The sequence below is a fragment of the Artibeus jamaicensis genome, unplaced genomic scaffold (genome assembly GCF_021234435.1).
Source record: "Artibeus jamaicensis isolate MK-2021 breed Jamaican fruit bat unplaced genomic scaffold, CSHL_Jam_final contig_465, whole genome shotgun sequence".
NCBI classification, from domain to species: domain Eukaryota; kingdom Metazoa; phylum Chordata; class Mammalia; order Chiroptera; family Phyllostomidae; genus Artibeus; species Artibeus jamaicensis.
In genome coordinates, this window is record NW_026521843.1 from 23,591 (window position 1) to 51,070 (window position 27,480).

General features: G+C 46.0%; 1 protein-coding gene across 1 annotated transcript; it reads left to right on the forward strand.

Annotated features, from left to right (window-relative positions):
* The first annotated feature begins 9,589 nt into the window (after positions 1 to 9,589).
* LOC119053921 (histone-lysine N-methyltransferase PRDM9-like) lies at positions 9,590 to 23,510 on the forward strand. The gene is made up of 10 exons (XM_053666971.1): positions 9,590 to 9,628; positions 9,984 to 10,137; positions 11,096 to 11,203; positions 12,288 to 12,337; positions 14,354 to 14,510; positions 15,131 to 15,232; positions 15,432 to 15,703; positions 16,111 to 16,178; positions 17,288 to 17,481; positions 19,439 to 23,510. The coding sequence occupies exons 1-10, from the start codon at positions 9,590 to 9,592 to the stop codon at positions 21,061 to 21,063; spliced, it is 2,769 nt and encodes a 922-aa protein (XP_053522946.1). The 3' UTR covers positions 21,064 to 23,510.
* Positions 23,511 to 27,480: the final 3,970 nt, after the last annotated feature.

Below are 27,480 nucleotides of genomic sequence, written 5' to 3' on the forward strand. Positions count from 1 at the left end.
ATAGGAGCAGATGCTTCAAAAAGGTGCTGTTCCAAAGATGTCCACAAGGTGGCGACAAAAAGCATTTCTTTCTGGCCTCAACTCAGATGCTATTCCAAAGATGCCCTGGCTCAGGGGTCCGGAGCCTCCGCGTCCGCACGTGGGGTCCAGAGACCCTCCCCCTGTTCAGGCACCACGGAAAACGGGAGAAGACCTTCACCCCTTCACCGCTCTTCCCGGACGCCGGTTCTCCCGGGTTTTCGTCTTTCAGGGAAGAGAGGGGGATCTAAGGGGCCCTGGAGAGCGCATCCACGTGAACACTTAGCCGGCTCCGGCTCCCGAACCCCGGACCCGCGCTGCGCCCCGCCCGCCCGTGAAAGGCCTCGGGCAGGGAGTGCAGCGCTGTTCCTGGTGAGACCGCTCCCCTGTGCTCTCCCTTCCCGCCCACGGGGGAGAGGGCCCCCAAACCTGTACGAGCGCGCGGTCCACTGTCCCGTTTCCGTCCCCATCGCCCTTCTCCCAAACCGTCCTGCGGTCCCTCACGGTCTCCGGCACCTCCGCCCACGCGCAGGTCCCAGTCCCCAAACCTCCGTTCTCTCAGTTGCACCCGATTTCTGCGCAGGCCCTTCCCCGTCCCGCCCCCAATGCAACCGGTTCAAACCTCTTCCAGTCGGCTCTGGTCAGGCCCCTTAGTACCCGCCGCATCCCAGCAGGGTCCAGTCCTCCTCTCAGACACTCCCCACCCTTCCCTTCTCACCCCAGCTTCGCCCCACGAACCCTGACCCCGACCCACCAGGATCGCAGCCCCGCCAGCACCCCGGTGATCCTAACACCCCTCCCCGACCCCTTGGTCCCTCACTGGGCAGCGTTCTGGTCACCCGGCCTCTCAAAGTTCTCGAAGTTCCGGGACCCGCATCACCTGCGCCCCCCTTCGCTCTCCATCCCGAGACCTTCACCCCCGCGGGATCCGGCCGACTCCCCTTTGCCCACGGGGGATCCTCCGCACCCAGCTCTCCCGGTCCTGCGGCCGCTGAGAGGGAAGAGAGGGGACGGGCAGGTGGAGGGGGACAGGCTGGGCCTGAGAAGGGCTCCGGGACCCGCGGACCAGCGGGAACATCAGGTCCGCAGGGAGGCCGGGCTCAGCGACAGACAGGTGCGGCCCCACACGGACCCGGAGCGCACGGACCACAGGGCAGTCTCGCCCGGGAAGGGAGTGCGTTCACTCGGTAAGTGCCTGTGAAGACGCATTTGCTGGTGTCAGGCCCGGGCACAGGTGTCTCGTGCGTAACACAGGGCACACACTGGTGAGAGTGCCTTCTGGAGCTCACTGTCCCGGCCTGTGGCCGAGCCGCGGTGGAAGCGTCCAGGCCAAGCGGGCACCTGCCCAAGCGCAGTGGGCGGAAGGGACCGCACACCTGGGGAGACTGAGTCACGGTGGTGAAGCTCCGCAGGTGAGTGAGGATGACAGCTTTCTGGTCATTGCTCACATGTCACTCCTTAATAACTGTTCTGTAACGTCACTGAAAGTAAATACTCTTCCTTTGTACATTCCAAAGTTCACCATCTAAAATCTCCCTTATGGAAAATGGGCACATCTGCCATATCGTGAGTTCCTCGGATAACCTAGAGGGGGCGCCATTTCACTTACAAAACACTTGTGCTTTCTACAAAACCAGGGCTCCAAACCCTGAACTCACTTAAAAGTAAGAATCCTGTTCCTCTTTTATTTTACCATTAATGAACTTACCACTGAAAAAATTTTTTCTACCTCCTCACATTACCTCATTTCTTCATATTTTCTTTCAAGCATTGTCTATTTTTACATGTTTTACATAACTAAAGGAACACAATTTTATTCTTTTTTTACAAATATATTTTATTGATTATACCATTACAGTTGTTCTATTTCCCCCCTTAATTCCCCTCCACCTTGCACACCCCTCCTCCACCATTCCCCCCCTTAAGTTTATGACCACGTGTTTCAAATTCTTTAGATTCTACATTTCCCATGCTATTCTTGCCCTCCCCCAGTCTATTTTCTACCTACCATCTATGCTACTTATTCTCTGTATCTTCTCCCTCTTTCTCTTCCTCCCACTCCCCTGATGCTAACCCTCCATGTGATCTTCATTTCTATGGTTCTGCTCCTGATCTAGCTATCCTCTTAGTTTGCTTTTGTTTTAGGTGTAGTCGTTAATAACTGTGAGTTTGCTGTCCTTTCACTGTTCATATTTTTATCTTCTTTTTCTTAGATAAGTCCCTTTAACATTTCATATAATAAGGGCTTGGTAATGATGAACTCCTTGAACTTGACCTTGTCTGAGAAGCACTTTATCTGTCCTTCCATCCTAAATGAAAGCTTTGCTGGATAGAGCAATCTTGGATATAGGTCTTTGGATTTTGTGACTTGGAATACCTCTTTCCAGCCCCTTCTTGCCTGTTAGGTCTCTTTTGAGAAATCTGCTGACAGTCTGATGGGAACTTCTTTGTAGGTGACTGTCCCTTTATCTCTTGCTGCTTCTAGGAGTCTCTCCTTCATTTTAATCTTAGCTAATATAATTATGATGTGCCTTGATGTGTTCCTTTTTGGGTCCAACTTCTTTGGGACTCTCTGAGCTTCCTGAATTTCCTAGAAGTCTATTTCCTTTGCCAGATTGGGGAAGTTCTCCTTTATTATTTGTTCAAATAAGTTTTCCACTGGTGGCTGTGCCTTTTCCCCTTCTGGTACCCCTACAATTCAGATGTTGGAACATTTAAAGATGTCCTGGAGGTTCCTAAGCCTCTCCTCATTTTTTTGAATTCTTGTTTCTTCATATTTTTCTGTTTGGTCATTTTTTTCTTCCTTCTGGTCCACTCCCTTGATTTGAGTCCCAGTTTCCTTTCCTTTACTACTGGTTTCCTGTGCATTTCCCTTCATTTCAATTAGTTTAGCCTTCATTTGTTCCTCTAATTTGTGACTAAAATCAACCAGTTCTGTGAGCATCCTGATCACCAGTGTTTTGAACTGTGCATCTGAAAGTTTGGCTATTTCTTGGTTGTTTAGAGTTATGGGCTCTGGGGCTTTGAGTTCTTCTTCAGCCATAATGTTTTGCTCTGTTCGCACCTGTTACGTATGAGGAGAGGAGCCTTAGGTGTTCACCAGGGCGAGGCTACCCAGGTGGCTGGGTTGTGATGCTGTGTGTGGGCGCGGGGTCAAAGGGTGGCAGTAGCGTTCCCCTCTGCTGCTTCCCACTGCTGGGGCCTGCACAGTCTGTCTCACTGCTCACTCCTTCGCCGGTTTATCTGTACCCGAATGTGTGACCTTATCTGCACACAAATGTGTGACCGTGGTCAGCCTGCCACCTTGCGCCCTCAGTGGCTCTGCCCGCTGCTACTCCATACCTGGGATCTGCCCACAGCTGCCTGTACACCTGGTTTACGCACCCGGGTCGGTCCAGTGGATCTTTCCTACCTGACCCCCCTCTGCTGCAGGCTTCGCCCCTCTTACCAGTCTGGCTGAGTGGTTCGTTGTTGTCAGACTTCAGTATAGTTCAATTTTCTGTGGTTTGGCTGCATTTTTGTTGATAAAACTTTGTTGTTTTTAAACTTGGTTGTGCGAGAAGGCACAATGTTTCCACCTATGCCTCCATCTTGGTGGAAGACCTGTATTCACAATTTTATTCATGTACGATAGCTTATTCACCTTGATGAATCATGAAAAGCAATGTGATGATTACAAATAATAGAATTTATTACAGTGAGGGGAAATAACACACAGAAATAGTATCCTTTATATGTATATAGAAACACTAAATTAAAGATAGAATCGAAAAGAAACAATAGCAACAAAACAGATAAACTATCTAACTTTAACCTCGAGAATGTGCATGATATGTAAACAAAATATTAAAATGATGCCCAATGAAAGTCACTTGAACAACTGGAAAGTAACATCATGTTCTTCTATTAAAAAACGTAAGTATTTCAACTTCCCAAAGTTGCTTATACATTGAATGTGATACAGTTTAAAATATCAACATGTTAAAACTAAAACAAACTCATTTTCAGTTCACTTCTTAAAATCAGGAATGAAGAGAATTCTGCAAAAGCAAATTAATAAATACAACCTAGCCCAACCAAACATAACTATGTATTATGTTATAAACCTACATTAAGTAAAATAGTAGAATAGACTAATTGGCGGGACAGAATACAAAGTCCAATAATAAATGCAAAATCAAATTTTCTATGATGAAGATATCTTCTTAAATCTGTCAGAAAATGTTTGTAATATAATAAAAGAGGTTTGAACAACTGAATGGAAAAACTGTTGGGCCCCTACATCACATCCTCCACCAAAATCAATTCTTTAATTGATTTCAATGGCCACTCATAGCTAATATAAAACACTGAGAGCCATCTAAAACATACCAAGAGAGCTAAAGTAAAAGAAGGGGAAAAACAACATATGAGCATTAACCAAGTGAAAATGATATAACATATAGCAGACTTCAAGGCAAACAAAAACACTACAAATAAAGAGGTGTACTTCATACTAGTAAGTTCAATTTACCAGTTACTTCCAAATTTTTATTTACTTAATAATATAAACTCAAAATTATATAGAACAGAGCTACATGGAAAAATACACAAGGTATTAATCAGAATAGGAGGTTTAACCAACCTGTCATTCAGGTTCTGTTTCAAAACCTGTAAAGCTTGCAAAAAATAGTAAAAATTAAAAAAAAATAACATGAGATGCAAATTGCATTCAATGTGCATAAATACTTCACTACACCCCAAAACTACAAATTACAGATGCTTTCCAAGCACCCTGGAAACCACAGCTGGCTTGTGATGCTGTATGTGGGGTCAGACAGGGACCATAGCAGTCCCCTCTGCTGCTTCCCGCGGCTGGGACTGTGCGATCCATCTCAGCACCAGCTCCTTCACCTGCTTTATCTGCACGTGAATGTGTGACCAAGATCAGCCTGCTGCCCTGCGCCCTCAGTGGGTCCGCTCGTTGCCACTCCACACCTGGGATTCGTCTTTGGCAGTCTGCGCACCTGGGTTGCGTGCCTAGGTCGGTCTGGTGGATCTTTCCTGCCCGACCCGCAGGGGCTCTGCCCCCGCTTACCTGTTTGGCTGAGTGGTTGATTGTTGTCGAACTTCAGTATAGTTCAGTTTTCTGTGGTTTGGCTGCATTTTTGTTGATAAAACTTTGTTGTTTTTAAATTTGGTTGTGCGAGAAGGCACAATGTTTCCACCTACGCCTCCATCTTGGCGGAAGTCCTATTTTATTTAATTATTAATCAACTTATAACTAACACATTTTTAACTCTTCTTGTCTTCATGTTTTATTACAAGCTTTAACTGTTTTTTTCATGCTTTGTACAGCTAAACTAACATAATTTTATTATTGCATGATATCTTATTTACCTTTACAACTCATGAATATCAACTTAAAGTTATTATAAATAATACAACTTAGTAAATTGTGTGGTAAATAATATGCAGAAATAAATATCTGTATACACAGAGTAATTTAAAGATACAATTAAAGGAAAGAACTAATGGTGCGCTCCCAAATCCAGTGTTTGGTCTAGATGATGTGCTCATAAAAAGTGATCCCAATGAACTGGTCACTGACATTGGGACCTGAGACTTGTACCTCGAAACAGTCTTTAAAAAAAAATCAAGTCATTGATATTCCACTATAATCAACCAATTTTCCTGCTGACCTGTACTAAGATGTTATTCCCAAAAATTCCCACAAGATGACAGCAGAGATATACACTTGGGATACGTATTACTTGCTTGGTTAAACGGTTCATTGGATTTTTACATATAAAATGATAGCTGTTTTATTGTTTTAATTCTTTGGGTTAAAATTTATTTTAAATAGATTTTATTTTCTTCATTGTTTAAGGGAGCCGCAGCAAACAAAGCAAATTACAAATGATTATCAAGCACACTTGGAACTTCTAACAACCTGACTCTATGACACTATACAGCAGATTCCAACAAATGGCACATAAAACACATTCATTGCTTCTTTTGCCATAATCAGGAAGCCAGTCACAAGGTAACTGGACAGTCCGTACCTGAGGCATTTAAAAATACATTTCTAAATACCATTGCCATTAACAGTCATTGACATTCCACCAGAAGCAACCATTTTTCTTGTTAACCAGCACTAAGGTGTTATTCCCAAAGTAAACAAGAGATGGCAGCACAGAACCGAGCTTGGAGCTTTTTTTTTTTTTGATTGACTATATTCTACTGTGGAACAAGTTTCAAAAAAATGTATCAAATGATTGAAATTATATAAAGTATGTTTCTTGCTCTCATTGCATCTAATCTAGCAATCAGTAATAAAAGATAACTAGAAAGTCCTTATATTTAAAAATTATAAAATACACTTCTAAATAACCCACAAATTAAATTATAATTGCAGTTAAAACATAAATGAAACTGAATGAAAATAAAAATTGTACATAAAAACACTCTGGGAAAAGGTATTGATAAATCCACAAAATAGGGAGAAGGCCTGAAAATTCACAAATTTTGCATCATATTACCAACCCGAATAACAAATTAAATCCAGAGAAAGTGGAAGAATGGAAATATGCAACTAGTGATGTCTGGAAGGGCATATACTTTTTTTTAATGATTTTTATTGTCATTCTGTTACAGTTTCCCAATTTTTCCCCTTTGTCCTCCTCCGCCCATCCCACCCCACACACACACCTTGTTTAGAACATACACACTTAATATAATAGCAGCTATTACCTATTTGAGTAGGATTTTCAATTATATTTATTTTTCTATATAATTTAAGTAAGCAGCAACAACAACAAAAAAGGTCATTTCAGTTTGGGCTTAAAAAGTACTACAGGAAAACACTGCATAATTTAAAAATAATAATAATCTAATCTGTGTGGTGAGCAATACCAGAGGCCTTTTCTTTGATTGCCCAGCCTGATCTGCTTGTTCAGAGGGTCTTCTTTTCCAATTTTCACTTCTTCATATGCAAATACAGCCCAGCAAAGAGGAAATGAAGGTCTAGACCAGAAGTCATGTAGATGACCAGAGAAGCCCTAAACAGCTCAGCAGGAGAGGGAGTTTGCCCCAGGGCTGCCCCAGTTCAGGGCCTCCTCACAGCCCTGATGCTTCATGACTAAGAAGCAGCAGTACTGAGTTTGATACACCGCATGCTGCTTCATAATTTACCTGTGACAATACTGAGCTTCTTAACAACCATTCTGTACCCATGGCCATTCTGTATTAAAATTGAGATATTTGCACTAAAGTTTCCTTCTTCACCACACCCCAGCCTTGGAATACCTTTTGATATTTACTTGGAGCCAACGACTATAAATTTATAGATATGTACAGGGACCCCACACACAAACCTAGAGACCCCAAAGCCGTACCCAAAGAGACCCCAGATCTGAGACCCATAGCCAAATAGAGTCAAACCAAGGCCACAGACCTCAGAGACGGGACCCAGATCCATAACCAAGACTCCACAGCCAGACTCCAGAGTGGAAGCTGGACAATGAACCCTAGTTGCCAGATGCCAGACACAGAAGCTGAACCACACTAGTCAGGGTTTGCAATATTCTTAACTGTGTTTCTGTAAATGACTTTGGATCCAGTACTTAAATATAAAATTCATTGTTTTGATAATAAATGGTTTGCATCTCTCAAACAGTAACTGTGTGACAGTATATTTTACACTACGGAAATGTCCCTGCTGAAATAGTTTTAATTGTAAATTGGACACTTTGGGTGGTCAAGGTGCTATTCAGATAATGAAGGCAGCACAGGCCGCTGGATGTAATGAAGATGTGCAGCATTTTTGTTGAGTCATTTTTAAATGCATACATATATAACCAACTACTGATCTTATTCATTCTTTTATCTACAAAAATATGCATAGATAGGTTTCTTTTAAGTAAAAGAGAAAAGAACTGACACGACAATGACACAACATTCCAAATGACATGAAGGAAAAGCAAGTTTTCCCCTGCACGTTGCCCAGACCCTGATCCCTGTGGCTACTACTAGTCCCTGTGTCTCCTTTCAGCACATGTCTTCTGCCTGGGTTTTTTTTTTTTTAACACAATTTGTTTTGCAGGATACTTTTCTCACATAACAACATTGATTAGAAACTATTCTGTTAAAATCTATTAGAACCACCTTACTAGGTTCTGTTTCTTTAATGAAATATCATATATCCTCACCAATTTTTAACATTCTATAATGTTTCAGTCTCAGCAAACCATAATTAAACAAATTCTTTTCTACTGAATATTTAAAAATTATATCCATTATTATATAAGTGTTAGATAAAATATATTAAACATACTTAATTGCATACACAGGGAAGCATAACCAGGGAAAATTTTTTTGTGCTTTTCTTTTAATTTCATTTATTAATTTGAAAGAGAGAGAGCTGTTCCGCTTATGTATTCATTCATTGGTTGCTTCTTGAATGTCCCCTGACTGGAGAATGAACTGACCACCTTGGCATATAGGCAGGACACTCTAACCTACTGAGCTACCATGTCAGGGCTACTAGGAGAAATTTTTGAAAAGTGGAATTTCTGGGTCAGAGGGTATGAGGATGTTATTTCTGGATGGCTATTCTCAAGTTGGTCACTGGAGAGTCTGCACCAAAGCACCCTTCCCTGAGTATTTCGGATCAAGGACACTGCACCTGCTTGCTCATCAGCTTCAGAGATTTTGAAAGTCCTCTGGATCCCTATACAGGCCACCAAATTATGGAGTCCTTAAAAATATAGCAGTAGGCTATTTTTAACAACAAATAAGGGGTTTATTCAGGAACAGTAAAAAATGCAATTTAGAGCAAACAAGCTGTGGCAAAAGTTGTAAGCATACTCTACAAGTAAAGGAGAGGAACGTTATTTTACAGGGAGAAAGGAGGAAGTTGGGAGGGATCATTTCAAATGAAAGTGCAGTGCAGAAAATCCTCAGTCCAGGGTGACCATGGTTTCTCTCTGGCTGAGCTGCTGGGGAGTCAGTTTCTCCTTGGGAGCATGTTGGGGCTTGCAACAATTTTTCCTGTAATTGACCCTGGGTGGTGCTATGTGGAGCACCCCCACTGGCCCCCAGCTCCTCTTTAGTGAGGTTTCCCTTTATGTAGTTTCACAGTAATAATTATAGTTAGCTGGCTCATTTCCAGTCCATGGAAATGAAGTTATATTTACGTGCTCAAAACGAGGTAGGGGCCAGAAACACTCTTCCCACTTTATCCCGTGAAAGCCAGTAGCAGCAAAACAGAGACCCTGCTCTGTGGACCCCTGCCCTCAAATTTGATGTGCTATTTTTATGCTAAATAATTGTATGTTTTTCCAGTATTTCTAAATTTATTTAGTTTTGTTTGGTTTTATCTTGTCTTCCTATTCCTGAAATGTTTTCCTCCAGTTACTTAAACATACCTATTACTCATATCGCCACTTGTTTGAGACGTGAAATCCTCGCAGTATACTTACTATGTCATTTGTTGTATTTAAATGTTTAAGTCCTCTGGGGCTTATTTTGTGTCTGTGACTTACATGGTCAGAATTTACTGACTTAAGTTTCCATGTAATGCAGTGAAGTCATGACCGCGTCCTCATTGCTTATGCAGCGTTTGCTGAAAGTGGGTTAGACAAGGGAGGGCACGAACGGGCCTAGATGAAAGTTGGGGATCCCCACTACAGTCTGATGAAACTACGACACTTTGTCAGGGGGCAGGAGGGCCACGTGCACCCTAAGATCCGGCCCAGGCTCGGGGCGTCCAGCTCCTGCGAGGGGCGGGTCCCTCACCATCCCAAGGCAAATGAGCTACGGCAACCGCCAATCTAGTCCTACTTTCAGCCTGCTCCGGACACCCAGAGCAGCCAATCCCCGCGGGGCAGGGCGGGTCTTCCGCCGGTCAGTCCGGAACCGGGGGGGGGGGCTTTGACCCTCTGCCCCGCCCTTTTAGCTTTTTCTGACCGCCCATTGGCGGGTAGGGCCCAGTGATCGTAGCACTGATTGGCGGACTGCCCCCACGCGGCTATCCAGGCGCTGGCGCCCCCACTCCCCCTGACGGCGGGAAGCACAGGAGCTCCGAGAGGACGCCGGTCCGAGGTGCGCAGCGCGGCAAGGACCCCAAGAGACTGACCGGTAAACGGGGAGCCCTGCCATGTGGATCCCTTAGCCCGAGACCTTCAAAGTCCAGCCTGAGAGATCCCAGATGCCCTCATCCCGGGGGGTCCACGTCCGCTAACCCGGAGGCCGCCACATCTCTTAGCCCCCAACGCTTAGACACCCCCCAAAGAAACCCCAGTTCCCCTCAGCTCAGGGCACCCTACCCGTGACTCGCCCAGAAACACCAAATCTCCCCCAACTCAGCCGCTAAATGCCGTCGTCCTGGAATCTAGCTCTGGTGGGACCCTGAAGCCCCTCGATGGGAGGCCCCAAATCTCCTCAGCCGCGGGGGTCTGAGCCCCGGGCATTCCGAGTCCGCAGGGACCCCGAGCCTGTCGGCCTGAGAGACGGCGGTCTGCCGGGCACCGCGCCTGCGTCTCGTGCGGGCCTCTCCCGATCCCCGGGTGCACCTCCGAGCCCCTCCCCGGGAAAAGCGCGTGCCCTGCGCCCCCACGGGCCGGCGGGATGAGGGGCCCCTCAGACGCTCGGGCGGCGGCCTCTGGAGCCGGGGCTGTAGCGGCGCGCGGGGGGAAGGGCGGGAACAAGGGCGCCGGGGCAGCGCGTCCCCGCCCTATCCAGCCCCTCCCCGCGCAGGGCCCCAGCGTCCCCCTCTCTGGGTGCCCCAGCCAACGGGGAGAAAGGCCGGTACAGGGACATGAAGTGGCACTAAGACGTGCTCCTCAGCCTGGGGAGCGCACGGGCGCTGGGCTGGCTGCGGCTCAGGTGGCTCCACCTGCAGCTCCGTGCTGCCTGGACACAAATGGGGGAATACGCTCCTTTGGTCACAGCATCACAGCAGGGCTGGCGCTGATGGTGCCGCGCTCACAGCAACTTTTACTCTCCCATCCGCACTGAGCCAGTCCCACGGGCTTCCTGGTGCTTGTTCCTCCTCCAAGGTCTGTGCTTTTAGGACAAAGGTTTTGTCTCTTTCCAGGTCTCAGGGCCCCTCGACCAACTTTCATGTGTCGCCGCAGGCAGGCCACCAAGCTGCAGGAGGAGGACCCTGAGGACTCTGATGAAGAATGGACTCCAAGGCAGCGAGGTGAGGGGCAGGAGGAGCCTGAGCTGCCCTCCTGACACGGACCTGGTTTAGGTCAGGCTGCATCTCAGGACATAACCAGGCAGCAGGGTTTGCTTGTCCTGCGAACACGCAGGATGCAGAACAGTGTGTGGTACAGTGAGGGGCTATTCCTGTAAACTTTCAAGTGTGCAACATAATCACATATATTTATAGATATGTTAATAAGCGGTAAATGTGTAAGAACATACAAGTGAATAAGAAATAACTAATTCAGAATAGTTGTCACAAGAGAGGGAGGCAGGTCTGGCTGGTGAGGAGTGTCCCCACACCCGGCTGCAGGATGGCCTGCACAGAGACGGGCGGGGAACAGTATAAAAATGGTGATTAGAGGAGCTGGGGGAGGGCCAGGGTCGGGAGTGGTTGATCACTGTATCATTTCCTGATGTCGGCCATGGTGCTGTTCTGTCCAGTATCATGAGTGTTCGTTCGGTTGGTAGAGTCACTCCACTTTCATGGATCTGGGGTTGAAACACAGCTGAAGTCAAGATGTGATCTTTAACTTGACTGGAATTCTGTTGCTGTGGTCATCAGACTGTGGATGCCAACCAGAGTCTAATGATAAGGAAGGGGACGTGGATGGCCAGTATGTGCACAGGGGGGAGGATACCAGAGAAAGGAGGCGAGGTGGTCGTGGTGCCCTTAGTCCAGACAAGGCCAGTTTGAATGAAGAAAACAAGATGTAGAAAGGGTTATGTTGAAGACATGGAGTTTCTGTGCAGTTACTTTTATTATATTTTTGTCAGGAGAGGCCAATGTATTTTTTAGTAAATGTAAAAGATGCTTTATGAACATAGGGTGCACTGTAGATGACACTTTGTCTACTTTTTTATCATTCTAATGAAATTAGTTGATGGCCTCAATAGAAGCATAGCCCTTAATGGTTGTAAACATTTTGCTTCAAAACATTAATGCTTCAAAAACATTTCCCAGTCATCCTTGGATTGTTCTTGGACTACTCTCATTCAGAAGTCTGTGTCCTTAATAAGAATCTCAAGATTTTGGAAACATTTATCAATGAAAACACTGATTTCTCATCATCTTTCAGTGAAACCTTCTTGGGTGGCCTTCAGAAGGGAACAGAGTAAACATAAAAAGGTGAGTATTTCCCAAATCCTGTTGACAAAAAAATTTTCCTCAGGCATAGAAATGCAGGTAAGAGTAGGAAAATGCAGAAAGTATCCTAGGAACTGCTGCCTTCCTTTCCTAGTTTTCTTAACACAATGTCTGATAATATCATCTTTTTTAAAAGGTTGATTTATTGATTGATTTTTTTAGAGAGATGGGAAAGGAGGGAGAAAGTGAGGAGAGGAGCATGTGCGAGACACCCTCACACGCCCCCAAGGAGGGGACCTGGTCCCCAACCCAGGCATGTGCCCTGACCAGGAATGGAACTGGTGACCTTTCAGTCTGCAGGCCAGCGCTCAATCCACTGAGCCAACCAGCCAGGGCTCAACATCATCTTAATAGTTAACGACTACAGCAACAATAGTAGCTACCATTTGTTACATTCTCACAATATTTCAGACTTCAGAATTCTGTGTGAATAAACTCAAATCACAACGAGCTGATGAGGTACGTACTATAACTGTCACCATTCATGATGAGGAAAGTGAGCTTTCAGAGAGATAGAAATGTTTGACCATATGTCTAAGTTCACAGTATCAGTGGTAGTGCAGTCTAACCCACATTTGCTTCTGTAAACCACTTACAAACTCATTTAAACTTTCATAGTTTAATCCTATCCACCGTGACTCAGTTGGGTATCATCCTACAAAGCAAGTGATCGCCAGTTGATTCCTGGTCAGGGCGCATGCCTGGGTTGTGGGCCAGGTTCCCGGTTGGGGAACATGCCAGAGGCAAGTGATCAAGGTTTCTCTCTCACATTGATGTTTCTCCCTCGCTTTCTCTCTTACTTCCTCTTGCTCAAGAAAATAAACAAAATGTTTTTTAAAATTTAGAAAAATAAACTTTCATAGTTTTCTAAAGTTTACATTGTATTATCCATATGGCATTACATCATTCATCTGACTGACAGTTTTAACCAAAGTTCTTTGCTATGCTGAAGTGAGAGATGCACTAAGACCCTCTGAGTAAGGAAAGCGTACGATGTGTAGGCAGTTGGTACAGTGGATGGTCCCAGATGAAGAAGAATGTAAAGTGTCCAGGATCACAGCCTCCCACTCTAATAAAGAGCATCTCCCACCCCTGAGGAGCTTCAGGTTTGATGATTGAGAAACAAAAAATAAAATGACTTAAAGACTTCATATAGGTTACACACTCTTCAAGAGAAACGCATCTACCTGGAACTGATTTCAAATGCTGTTTCTTGTAAGGTAAAGTAACAGCTTCTTTGTGTTCCAATGAGGCCACTCTCATCCTGTTTAGAATCATTTGTTCAGCCCACCTACGTCTATGCTGTAAGCTCTTTGAGAGGCTAGTCCATATCTGAAGGTCTTCTCAGAGGTCACAGGCGCAGATTAGGGCCCTGAGGGTCCCCAAATGTTTTCTGAATTAGAATGTTTTCACAATTCCAAATTAGAAGATGATCAGTGAACACTGAAAGTAATTTCTGTGAGATGTGAAATATGAAGACAGGTGAGGGGTAAATTGATAGCAGGACTGTAATCTCACATTCATACTGTATTACACAATTCACAGAACATTTTGGTGAGCATTATTTAATTGCACGTTCACTGTAACATTGAAAATTAGCGTGTTATAGATCAGGACACTGAAGACAACTAGCTACCGATACAGCCTTATTCAAACAGAATTGGTGGGAACCAGCTCATCGAAGTACAAATGTTCTTCCTAAGGTATTGCAAATTTTATCATTTTATTTATTGTCTAGATATGCTTCTGCCAATTATTTCTTTATTCCCTTCCCAATATCCTTCGCTCAATATTATACAGACAGTTGAAAGAAAAGAGCCTTAAGGCATGGGTCCTAATCTTGGATTCATTACCCACATTGGCCCTACCTCCTTTAATAGTCATACTCCCTAGGTATTTCCAAGGGTTGAAGTTTTAAAGACATGCATGTAAAGTGTATCATCGGCCTTAAAAAATTAAATACATGTTATCTGATAATATCTGACTCTTATGTTGAAGGCAACATTCAAGGTGCCAGTAAGCTATGAATGTCATCTGAAGGAACTGTCAGGAACAGCGAATTTGATGACAGCAATTGAGTCAGAGCAGGCCCAGAAACCAGTGTCCTCTCCTGGAGAAGCATGTGCCTTTGGAAAGCACACTAGACGAAAATCAGGTAAGAGAAAATAATTTGGAAATGTTAATTCCTCTAAGTTCTATAGAAGGGCTGATAAGTATGAGCTAAGTATGTGGGGCAGACTTTGGATGGGCCTGGGTTTAACCCGGGCTAAGCTGAGATTAAAGTTAGCAATGGAGCTTTGGGCAAATCCTATAAATTCTCTGAGCTCCTGAAGGCTAATGTGTAAAGTGAAGATAAGGATAGTTTACTCATATTGTTTCAAAACATTAAATTAAATTAAATTTAAAACAATTGACACATGCAACTTGTCCAATAAGTCCATCTGTGATAATAACAGCCACACCTTATTGGTGTCCTGTGCGCAGGCCTTTACTCAATGCTTAACATAAAGTGCACTCAGTAAATATTTTATGAGTGATTAAAGGTTGACAAGTTAAACCTGGTAATGGGAAGATCTAGAAACTAAAATTGAATCAGTCATCTGTAGTTAGTGTGGAGTCTTACTCTTCTGAACCAATAGTTAAATGAGTAACATACCAGAGTATGCAAAAGGACAGGTAATAATTTGATGGGAGGAGATTGTGTGTTATCTGACAAAGTGAGAACTAACACTCCACACCACACTAGCCTCGCTCACCTGGCCTTCTCCAACTCAGAACTCAGGAGAAAGAAGATGGACGTGGAGATGTACAGCCTACGAGAAAGAAAGGACTGTGTGCACCAAGAGGTCACCGACCCCCAGGATGATGACTACCTTTGTAAGTGACCCTCACTAAGAAGCATGTTATGATACAATAATTCCATCTAGTCCTTTGGTCCCCAGATCATTCCCTTCCTCTAGGGACCTGGAGTACAGGACTGAGTCTCAGTGATGTCAGTGCTGGACTCCCTCTGAAGGTCTTTGTGTCCAGGAACAGGCGCTATACCCTCCCTAACCTGTGTTGCTCTTGCCTCCAGATTGTGAGAAGTGTCAGAACTTCTTCATCGACAGCTGTGCTGTGCATGGACCCCCTGCGTTTGCAAAGGACAGTGCAGTGGACAAGGGGCATCCCCATCGCTCAGCCCTCACCCTGCCCCCTGGGTTGAGAATCGGGCCATCGGGCATCCCTGAGGCTGGGCTTGGAGTGTGGAATGAGGCAGCTGATTTGCCAGTGGGTCTGCACTTTGGCCCTTATGAAGGACACATCACAGAAGATGAAGAGGCAGCCAAGAGCAGATACTCCTGGCTGGTGAGAAGTCTTTACCTTTCCCTCTGTCCCCTGGCTTCCCACATTCCTTCTGAGGCTTGGAGGGACCTCACCTCTTATGTGCTAGACATGGAGGGGACAATGTGGTCAGCTCTGTATACTGACAGGACTTCACATGGACACAGAGCTCCTGTTTAAGGATCAGAAAGTAAGTGGGAGCAAAGTGGTGTGGACACCAAGGAGTGGCTCCTCCCTTGTGGGGCTCCTGCTGTGATTGAACAGGTAGACTCGGCTGTGTAGGTGATGAGGAAGAAAAATATCATGTGGTCACAGCTGGCAGTTGAATCCCCATGAAGGCTGAATGAGCTTTGATGACTGTGGAGTAAAATAATTCTATTACCTTCCAACCAAAAAAATAAAAGGTCTTTAACTTCTTTTCTGAAACACAGATCGCCAAAGGGAGAAACTGTTATGAGTATGTGGATGGAAAGGACAAATCCTGGGCCAACTGGATGAGGTGAGGTCAACAGGTCTCTGGCTGCCAGAGGGGACACTCATCCCCCACAAGCCCATATATCTTTCTCATGCCTTGTTCAATGGTCTACCTTAATCCTTTTTTCCTCTTTTTCTCCATACAGTGTTCTTTCATTTCAGGGGACATTTAGGAAAAAAGTATGGCATATGTCTTCAAAATATAAAACTCTCCACTAGACACAATGTGGGGACTGGAAAGGACCTTGAAGAGTCTAGATTCCCCTGGGGCACTGGATTACACTTTAATTTATCACATTAATCAGGCACTTACTATATTCCAGTTTAGATGAAGGAATACATTACTTAAACAGATCACACAACCCATGTCCTTATGAAGGGCTTCTTACAGACAGACATAAAATAATTGCTTTTAGAAGCATTTAACTGTAATTTCTGAGAAGTGCACAGTGTCAAGATAGCACCAACCAAGGATGGCCTAATCCTGTGAGGGCAGCAAACCATTCTGGTCTTCGAACTAGAGGCAGGTTCTGAGGCCTGCAGAGGAACGGTCATGGGCCCGTTTCCTGAGAGGAGTTGTCTTATTAGGGTTACCAGAATGTGAATCAACTACTGTTCTGTTTTATTTTACTAAGACAGAAAGACCTCCAATTTTCTATGGTAACCTTGGTCAGGCAAGTGCATGGTACCCTAAACAAAGTGTCGGGGGTGTTGAACAAAGGCTTCTCAAAAGAAAATAGATGTGGGCTGAGTATTGGATAATTAGTGAGCTAATTCAGAAGCAGAGCCCTAGATCAAGCACCAGGTTCTATGGTGTGAAACAACTTGATTTAGAGTTTGGAGAAGCCAGAAATGACTGGATATTATGACCAATCAGGGTGGAGGTTGAGTCTAGAACTGGGTTTTAGAAAATAGGCAAGATAAACACTGTAAGCAGGACTTGCAGGTAGGAATTCAATGACATGCTGACAGACGCTCAGACACGGAACAGAAGGTTCCCCGGGAGCATTAGGGGCCGTGGGCAACACCAGAGCCTGAGGGCCTTCAGAATCAGTGAGCACCTGGACATGGATGTAACAGGTACTGAGAATTCATCACTGTGCTTTTCTTTCCCTTCCTCTGCCTCAATCCCAGGTATGTGAACTGCGCCCAGGATGATGAAGAGCAGAACCTGGTGGCCTTTCAGTACCACGGGCAGATTTTCTACCGAACCTGCCGGGTCGTCAGGCCGGGCTGTGAGCTGCTGGTCTGGTTCGGGGACGAATATGGCCAGGAGCTGGGCAGCAAGTGGGGCAGCAAGTGGAAGAGAGAGCTCGTGGCTGGGAGAGGTGGGCACCACTGTTCTTCAAAACAGAAAGAGAGGAGAGAATTCTCTGTAGAACTAGTCATGATCCAACTCCTTAGTAGAGTAAAATCCACTCTGAAGTCAGTAAAGTTTCAAATCAGATGCTTCAGAAATTCACGATGCATTTATATGCCTTTGACTCTTAGGCAAAATTTTTATACTTTTTATTTTTGAAATATTTCATGCTCAAAATACAGAACCTCATATAGTGCTGAAAGGCTAACAGGCAAAAAAGAAAAGTTTCCAAGCACTAACCAGTTCTCACCAAGGCAGTTTTTCTGACACTTTGATACCTGTTTCTTACTTTTCTTCCATACTTCTAAATAAAATATTTCTGTTTATAAGCATTCGTTATTTAAAAAAAAATTTGCCCTAGCTGGTGTGGTTCAGTGGATTGAGCGTCAGCCTGTGAACCAAAGTGTTATCAGTTTGATTCCCAGTCAGGGCACATGCTTGAGTTTCGGGCCAGGTCCCCAGGAGAAGAGGACTCAAAGATTGATGTTTCTCTCCCTTTCTCCCCCATTTTCTGAAAATAAATCTTTTTTTTAAAATATATTTATTTTTACAGAGTGGAAAGGAGGGAGAAGAAAAAGTCAACGTGCAAGGAAATAATTGGTTGTCTTTGGCATGTGCCCTGACTGGGAATTGAACTTGTAACCTTTCAGTTTGTGGGACAACACCCAACCCACCGAGCCACACCATTCAGGCAGAGCATATTTGTTCATCATTTCAGTGAATTATGAAAGATCATAGTCTGTGGCACATAGCATCCTGGGACCTGGAAATACAGATTAACATGATGAGAATCACTGCTCTTGAACTGACTGTGGTTAGTGTGCCTGGGGGTCAGCGTGAGGGCACAAGTGCGGTGTGGCAGGGGTCCAAGAAGGGCTTTACTGGGAGACAACATTTACAGAAATAACTGTGGTCAAGGGATCCCAGGCCGAGGGAGCAGCTAGTGCAGGGAAGAAAAGGTGGGACCTAGAATTGGCTGAGAGTCACTTGGGTCTCCCAGCGTAGAGGGTAAGAATGGGCATCAGACAGATGCTTAGCAGCCCAGAGATGCAGGGCCGTGGTCCGTGTTGAGACGCGGGATCTCACAAGTGAAAGTGTGCACTCAGCTGTAGAGTGGTGTGTGTCCTGATTATGCTGTGTTAATTTTTAGAAAATAAACACCACCGGGGAATCCCCTCAGATTACTTCATCTCCAAGTGAGAGCACGGTGGACTGGCCAGAGAGGAACAGGAGTCAGGCGTGAGGATAAGTGTGGTTGGAGAAATATTTTGAAACATGACTGCTTAGTGTATTTGAAAAGGGCTAACACTGAATGAAATGAAGCATAAATACTTGGTGTGAAGCTTGAGCAAGGACATTTTTGGAGGGGAAGAGGGAGGGAAATAACGATGTGTGGTTGCCTCTCACACGCCCCATACTGGGGACCTGGCCCACAACCCAGGCATGTGCCCTGACTGAGAATTGAACCTGCTGCTCCTTACCTTGCAGGCTGGCAGTCAATCCACTGAGCCACATGAGCAAGGGCAGAAAGGACATTTTGTTTTACTGTTTTGGAAAACAAAACCAATTCCTAGTTGGGGCTTGTGGTTTTCCTCTTTAACATGACCTAGAAGACACCTATAAAAGGGACAGGTCACTGCAGTTCCATCCGCACAGGGAGTGAAATGGTCTCTGATGCTCCTCGAATATCGGTGGTCTGGGCAATATTAGAAAAGACCCTTGTGGGCTCTCTGGATTTCTGAAGAAGATGCACTGCATGAAAATAAAAAGGAAAAAAGGCTGCGAGTGGACACTTCGTATGCTGTGGTGACAGAGCTTGCGTTGTCACCACAGTAAGAAGGATTCATGGGGCAGGTCTTACCAGGAGACTAATCATATGTCCCAGATATTAACATCTGTCCTGACCAAACCTTTCTCTTTAGCAGAACCAAAACCAGAGGTGCACCCATGTCCCTCCTGCTCTCTGGCCTTCTCCAGTCAGAAGTTCCTCAGCCAACACGTGAAACTCCGTCATCCCTCTCAGATTCTCCCGGGAATATCTGTGCGAAAACAGCTCCAAGCAGAGGAACCCTGTCCAGGGGATCAGAATCAGCAGCAGCAACATACTAGTACACACAGCTGGAATGATACAGCTGAAGGTCAAGAGGTCAAAGAAAAGTCCAAACCTTTGCTTAAAAGGATCAGTCAGAGGAAAATCTCAAGACCCGTTTTCCAACGTTCCAAAAAACAGATGAGGAGCTCTACTCAACATGAGACAGTGATGGAGGAGGAGCCCAGTGATGGAGGAGGAGGTCAGAAAGAGAGTCCAGAGGGCGCAGGCAAGTTATTTGTGAAAGTAGGAATGTCAAGAATTGTAGCGATCAAGTATGGAAGATGTTGGCAAGGCTTCAATGATGGGTCACATCTCATCACACACCAGAGGACACACTGCAGAGAGAAGCCCTATGTTTGCAGTGAGTGTGGGCGAGGCTTTACACGGAAGTCACATCTTGTCACACATCAGAGGACACACTCAGGGGAGAAGCCCTATGTTTGCAGTGAGTGTGGGCGAGGCTTTACACAGCAGTCGCATCTTGTCAGACACCAGAGGACACACTCAGGGGAGAAGCCCTATGTTTGCGGTGAGTGTGGGCGAGGCTTTGCATGTAAGTCAGGTCTCATCACACACCAGAAGACACACTCAGGGGAGAAGCCCTATGTTTGCAGGGAGTGCGGGAGAGGCTTTGCCTGTAAATCAGGTCTCATCACACACCAGAAGACACACTCAGGGGAGAAGCCCTATGTTTGCAGGGAGTGTGGGAGAGGCTTTACACAGAGATCAGTGCTCATCATACACCAGAGGACACACTCAGGGGAGAAGCCCTATGTTTGCAGGGAGTGTGGGAGAGGCTTTGCTTGCAAGTCACATCTCATCAGACACCAGAAGACACACTCAGGGGAGAAGCCCTATGTTTGCAGGGAGTGTGGGCGAGGCTTTACACGGAAGTCAGTTCTCATCATACACCAGAGGACACACTCAGGGGAGAAGCCCTATGTTTGCAGGGAGTGTGGGCGAGGCTTTACACAGAAGTCATATCTCATCACACACCAGAGGACACACTCAGGGGAAAAGCCCTATGTTTGCAGGGAGTGTGGGAGAGGCTTTACACGGAAGTCAGTTCTCATAAGACACCAGAGGACACACTCAGGAGAGAAGCCCTATGTTTGCAGGGAGTGTGGGAGAGGCTTTACACGGAAGTCAGTTCTCATCCTACACCAGAGGACACACTCAGGAGAGAAGCCCTATGTTTGCAGGGAGTGTGGGCAAGGCTTCACATGCAAGTCAGGTCTCATCGCACACCAGAGAGTACACTCAGGGGAAAAGGTGTATGTTTGCAGGGAGTGTGGGAGAGGCTTTACACAGCACTCAAATCTCATCACACACCAGAGGACACACTCAGGGGAGAAGCCCTATGTTTGCAAGGAGTGTGGGCGAGGCTTTACACGGAAATCAGTTCTCATCACACACCAGAGGACACACACAGGGGAGAAGTCCTATGTTTGCAGGTGAACTAAGGGAGTCATTAGCATTAAGTCACATTCAATAGCCATAGGAAGTCCACGGCCCCTTACTCTCCCCAAGATTGTAACTAGTGCAGAAGTAACTGGTTAAACAAACCCTCCAGTTTCATGACAAGAGATGAGATGGACAAACAGTTCCATAGTGATATGGGGATGTCAGCACCAAACTCATTCATGGTTTTTTGACATCCTATTCTGAACAGTTTTGTCTCCATACAAATATGAAGCCCACATCCCTAATTCCCCCTATCACTGAAAGCAGAGAGCTCCAGAAGAGCCACAGAGAACTCACACTCAGCCACAGAAATTCAACTCCTGCAAATGCGTAAGTCTTTAGTCAGTCTACTTAGGTCACTGCCCAGAGAGAGGGATTTGAGACAGATTCACTAGGGAAGGGAATACCCTGGACTTTTGGGAAGTGGGGCCTTTTCTCCTAATAGGTTCCCTACCTTCCTCCCTTGGCTTCTCTTGGCTCTTCCGGTTTCCAACAACCTCAGGAGTCTCAGTGGCAAACATTAGGGAGGGATGTATGCTGTGCATAGATGTGAGTCTGGCTCAGTCCGGGCACCTGGTCTTACTCTCCTTGCTGCCCCTCAGGGTCAGCATTTCCTGGTGCATAGCACACAGATTCCACATCAGTTAATAGTGGGTGTGAGTCTCAGCTCTGTCTTCTCCAGCTGTGTGATGTAAGGCATGATTCTCAACTTCTCTCTGCCTGCTTCCTAGTCTGTACAATGGAAATGGCAATTCCAGCCTTTCTGTTTGACATTCAAAGTTGAGTCAGCACAGAGAGTCTGGCAAGAGGCTCTCTGAGATCACAAGTCCTGCTGAACAGTCTTCAGTGCCCACGTCTTCCAGGTCTTTAGTGCTGGACAAAGGAAGATAAGGAAAAGGTAGGGGTTTGTAACCAAATTCAGAATTTGAGCAGACCCCACTGCTTTCCCCACACAGACTGAATTGCCCTGAGAAGGAAGCCTGAGGTTGGGGAGGTGCCTCCCCCTGATCACCACCTTCTCACTGAGCCTGGGCATCCTCAGAGCCTCCTCAACACAGGCAGGTGGTGCTGAGAGTGAGCTGTGAAACAAGACCCTCACCCACCCCTGGATGAGAACTGACCCTGAAACAGCATCTGCCTGCACTGGGGTGTTAGGTGGGATAGATGGGAAGCCAAGGCAGGGAGGACGAGGAAGACCTCTGTCACCCACTAACTCAGCAGTCCTGAGCCTGCTCCAAGTCTATGGCCAGATGGTCCAACATCACAAGGAACACCATGCTAACTCGTTGAAATTCTAGGTATCATTTCCACCATCTCGCAAAGAAAGGCTTTCAAACTGTATTCATCCCAAGCTTAGAAGATGGGAGGGGGTCCACAGCACTCACGGAAAGGACCCATGAAACAAAACCGGCTAATTGTTTGCCTCTGGCCAGTATCTGATTTATGTGAGGGTCCCTAATGTTTACAGAAAGAGCCCATAGATCACTTTGGGTTCTCAAAGTTTACTGCCTCGACTTTAACTCTCCTGTCACGTATCTATTTTACAAGATGACCAAATAGGGTCTGAAGCAAGATAAGGATTCAGGCTAACAGATCCCCACACATACCTACATTTTGGTAGTCATATCTCATGGAAGCTGGTACCACTTTTACCCATCAATCTATATGTAACTTCTTTGCTCCCATCCTGTCAACTATATATGTCCTCAGGACAAAGGACCTGGTGCTCTTGCCACCTAAACTCTTGCCTTTCAACCTCACCTCAGTAAGACCTGTCCTCTCGCATGAGAGCGTGTCACTAATAAACCCTACTTGCATGCAAATACACTTGCCGATCTGTAATCCTTGACTGCATTGGCAAGAACTGAGTTTCTCCTGTGACAGGTGCACCCAATCTGCATGTGGCACTCATGAAGCTCACAAGGTGGCAGCTTCTGTAATGCACTGTCCTTGTACCTGGGCCCCACAGAGTTTAATGCACCACTGACACCATCTCGAAATTATTACTTAATTGTATCTTTGAACTTGTTTGTGAAGTCTGATGGGATAATAGACATGCACAATGTTGGTCATTCCTGGCCACCCGTTCCCAGATTATGTCCACAATGGCCCAGGAGCACAAAATTCCCATGGACTCAGTGGGTAGGAGTCCAGCAAGACTCAGGGTGAGAACAGGGTAAACATACATCTGTATAAGCGAGGGTGCTAACAAGCCCCAGAGGTCACACTGTTCTAAGAACCAGAGCTGAATTCAATACAGAGAGATGGCAAACAATTAGGACGCCATCACACCCTCTTCTGCATGAGGGAGACCTAAGCATGACCCATCCTGGTCCTGTGAGCCCTGTGACCTGGAATGACGACCTTTCTGTCCTCCCAGTGCCAGGCTTGTGGAGAGTGTCTCTGTAAACTATGTGGATTTCAATAAAAAATATCCACTATTATGTTCTTTAATGCTTTTTTAAGGGAAGGTTTATTTCTTGCATTTTGTATCTCCCCTGTTTCTCCCCCACCAGCACAGCCCAGAGAGAACACCGTAAACTCAATATTCTGTGGCTTTCAGCATGGGCCATGGGAGAGGGGCAGGGTCCTGGTGTAATGCTGGCAGTGTGGCTGGCACTGAAATACAGTGGGAAGGGAACCCGCAGACTGCTGGGTGATGGTCACCACGACCCCGCACAAGGACTGACCCTGGAGCTCTCCCGGAAGGCTTAGCGATTCAAGATGAATAGACAGGTCTGTTCCCTCTCCCTCCCCTTCAGCAGCAAACCACATTCCTAGTGTAGCTGCCAGCCTCCAAGGTGTCCCCCAAGTCCACATGCTGTCACCTCTGCCCTTGTACAGTCCCTCCACACAACCGAGCTGATCTGCGTTGTTAAAATGCTGTGCGGCTCTCAAAGCTAAGGGCCTGTCATAAACAGGCCCTTTTGTTTCAGCCTTGCTTGGATACTTCACATGGTCTCAGACCACCTTGTGCAGGGAGCTGGGTGCTTACACACCCCTCCCTCCCACCTGCCAGTGTCTGGCAGCCTCCATCCTTGTTTTGAAGTGGAGGCTCCAAGGAGTGAGTGCAGCCTGGCATCTGCTGGGTTCTGAGTCTCTTGCCCTTGACAGGCAGCTGAGGTTACTGTCCTGTCCCCATGACGCCCGGAACGCCTCCAAGGCCATGCTAGCTGCACCTGCTGGCTTCCCAACTCCTCCCTATGACACTGGGGTCAACCTGGATAGGGTAGGTCCATAGTCCTTGGGTGAAAAGGACATCAGTGGCTGAGGTGACAGGATGGCATGGCTACCTGCCTCCATCACACATTTGACTCTGACTACAGTGGTCACCGCAGCTGTGGCCAGTCCCACCTGGTTTATGTTCTTATTGTCTGCCACCCAGGTAAGGGGGCTGTGGGCTGGCTTGGGGACTACAGCTGGGCTGTGGAGGGAGTCACTGGCCAGAATGGTCAGCCACGAACACAGAACAGCTCAGTGCCCTCTAAGCTGGGGTCAGGTAAGCCTTTCTGAAATTTGGCAGATTTGTCTTGACACCCAGACCCTTCCCTGTCTGTTCTAGTTCTGGCCCCGGTCCTAACTGCCCTGGAAAGTTCCTGACCCAGCCTCTGAGAGCCACCCTTGGGGAGGTATGTTACCCATAGATGCTGACTTTAAATATCAGACTTTTTAAAAGTTACTAAACAAAGCTTTTTAAAAAATAAATTTTTTTTACTTCCGGCCAAGATAGAGGTGTAGGTGGAAATACTGGACTTCCTCGCACAACAAAGTTTAAGGACAACAAAGATTTAGAAACAAAAACACAACCAGAACAGACAGAAAATTGAACTGTACTGAAGTCTGACAACAAGGAACCATTCATCCAGACCAGTAAGAGGGGCAGAGTCAGCTGCAGGCAGAGAGGGGTCTCAGCAGGAAAAGGCGGTGGTTGGCAGATATGAGAACAGGAAGTAAACGAGCAAACCCAGTAAGGCGCACAAGGCAGTTGGCTGACCGTGGACACACATTCATACACAGATAAACCTGGCAAAAAACCAGCAGTGGGACAGACCGTGCAACCCAGGGCCCCAGCAACAGAAAATAAAGCCTAAAGCACCGACTGAAAAAATTTGTGGTGGTTGAGGTGCTGGGAGTGGCTCCCAGTCTCACAGGAGAGTTCTTGGGAGAGACCCAAAGGGTCCTAGAACATACACCAGCCCACCTACCTGTGAACCAGCACCAGAAGGGCCCAATTTGCTTGTGGGTAGCAGCAGAAGAGACAGAAATCTGAGCGAGAGCTAAGCAAGTGCCATTTTTCCTTCTCTGACACCGCCCCCACACACGCCACAACCCAGAGACTGGGTTGCCCCACCCGGGTGAACACCTAAGGCTCTGACCCTCATACATAACAGGCACAATCAGACCAAAAATGGCTCAATCAGAAGTACAAATCAAAGCCCCAGAGCCAATACTTTAAAATGACCAAGAAATAGCCAACTTATCAGATGCACAGTTCAAAACACTGGTGATCAGGATGCTCACAGAACTGGTTGACTTTGGTCACAAATTAAATGAAAAAATGAAGGCTACACTAAGTGAAATGAGGGAAAATGCACAGTGAACCAATAGTGATGGAAAGAAAACTGGGATTCAAATCAATGGAGTGGACCAGAAGGAAGAAAGAAACAACCAAATAGAAAATAATGAAGAAACAAGAGTTCAAAAAAATGAGGAGAGGCTTAGGAACCTCCAGGACATCTTTAAATGTTCCAACATCTGAATTGTAGGGGTACCAGAAGGGGAAGAGAAATGGCAACAAGTGGAAAACTTATTTGAACAAATAATAAAGGAGAACTTCCCCAATCTGGCAAATGAAATAGACTTCCAGGAAGTCCAGGAAGTTCAGGAAGCTCAGAGAGTCCCAAAGAAGGTGGACCCAAGGAGAAGCACACGAGGCACATCATCATTACATTAGCCAAGATTAAAATGAAGGAGAGACTCCTAGAAGCAGCAAGAGATAAGGGGACAGTCACCTACAAAGAAGTTCCCATCAGACTGTCAGCTGATTTCTCAAAGGAGACCTTACAGGCAAGAAGGGGCTGGAAAGAGGTATTCCAAGTCTTGAAAGGCAAGGATCTACATCCAAGATGACTCTGTTCAGCAAAGCTTTCATTTAGAATGGAAGGGCAGATAAAGTGCTTCTCAGATAAGGTCAAGTTCAAGGAGTTCATCATCACCAAACCCTTATTATATGAAATGTTAAAGGGACTTATCTAAGAAAAATAAGATAAAAATATGAACATTGAAAAGACAGCAAACTCACAGTTATTAACAAACATACCTAAAACAAAAGCAAACTGAGTGGGCAGCTAGATCAGGAGCAGAGATGGAGAAACGGAGATCACATGAAGGGTTAGCAACAGGGGAGTGTGAGGAGGAGAGGGGCAGAGAAGGTACAGAGAATAAGTAGCATAAACGGTGGGGAGAAAATAGACAGGGGGAGGGCAAGAGGAGTGTGGGAAATGTAGAAGCTAAAGAACTTATGACACATGGACATAAATTAAAGGGGGGAATGTGGGTAGGAGGGGGTTTGCAGGCTGGAGGGGAATGAAGGGGGGAACTGGGACAACTGTAATGGAATAATCAATAAAATATATTTTAAAATAATTTTTTACAGTAAGAAATTATTAATCTCATTACCTGGAGAAAACTGTAACATTTTGAAATTTGCATGTTAAGATCTTCTTTTGCAGACTCATACTTGATGGGAACATTTTTTTTTTCTGATGCTATACAGTTATTGATTTAAAAAAGTGAGTTTGGGAAATACAAAAAATGAAAGCACCCATTATTCCATAATCCAGAAGGCACACCAATTAGCACAGCCTGTTAGAGCTTTCTGTTCGCTGTACGCATGGGCACATCTACACACCTTTCCTTACAAACAGTACGGAGCCCCGTCTGACTTCCTCAGCACGCTCTTTCCCTTCAAAATGTCTTCAACACCTTCTTTCAGTTTTCACAGTTACACTGGGTCCCCACATCCCAGGCTGGGCTGAGGTTGCACCAACCCCCCTTGTTGGACCAGAATGGTGTTTCCAGGGAGAGTCTGTGCAGCACACGTCAGCCTAGTTCAGTGCAGACGTGAATGTGCAGTGTGTGCCGTGCATTCAGGGCCCAGTGTCCTGCATTTAAGGGGACAGCACACTCCACCTCCAGGCCTCACAGGATGTCAGCATCCTCCTCTCAGCCTTCTTCTCCTGAGGAAGGCGTTTCAAAATCCTTGAGGCCAAGGAGGGGGTGGGGGTTCTGGGGAGCAGAGGAGAAACATGACGGCTGAGTGGTGGCTCTGAGGTGGGACCACGGGCATTGTCCTCTGTGCCCTAGCCTACTTCTCTTTGGTTTTATAGCTTTTTGCCCAGGTGATGTGTT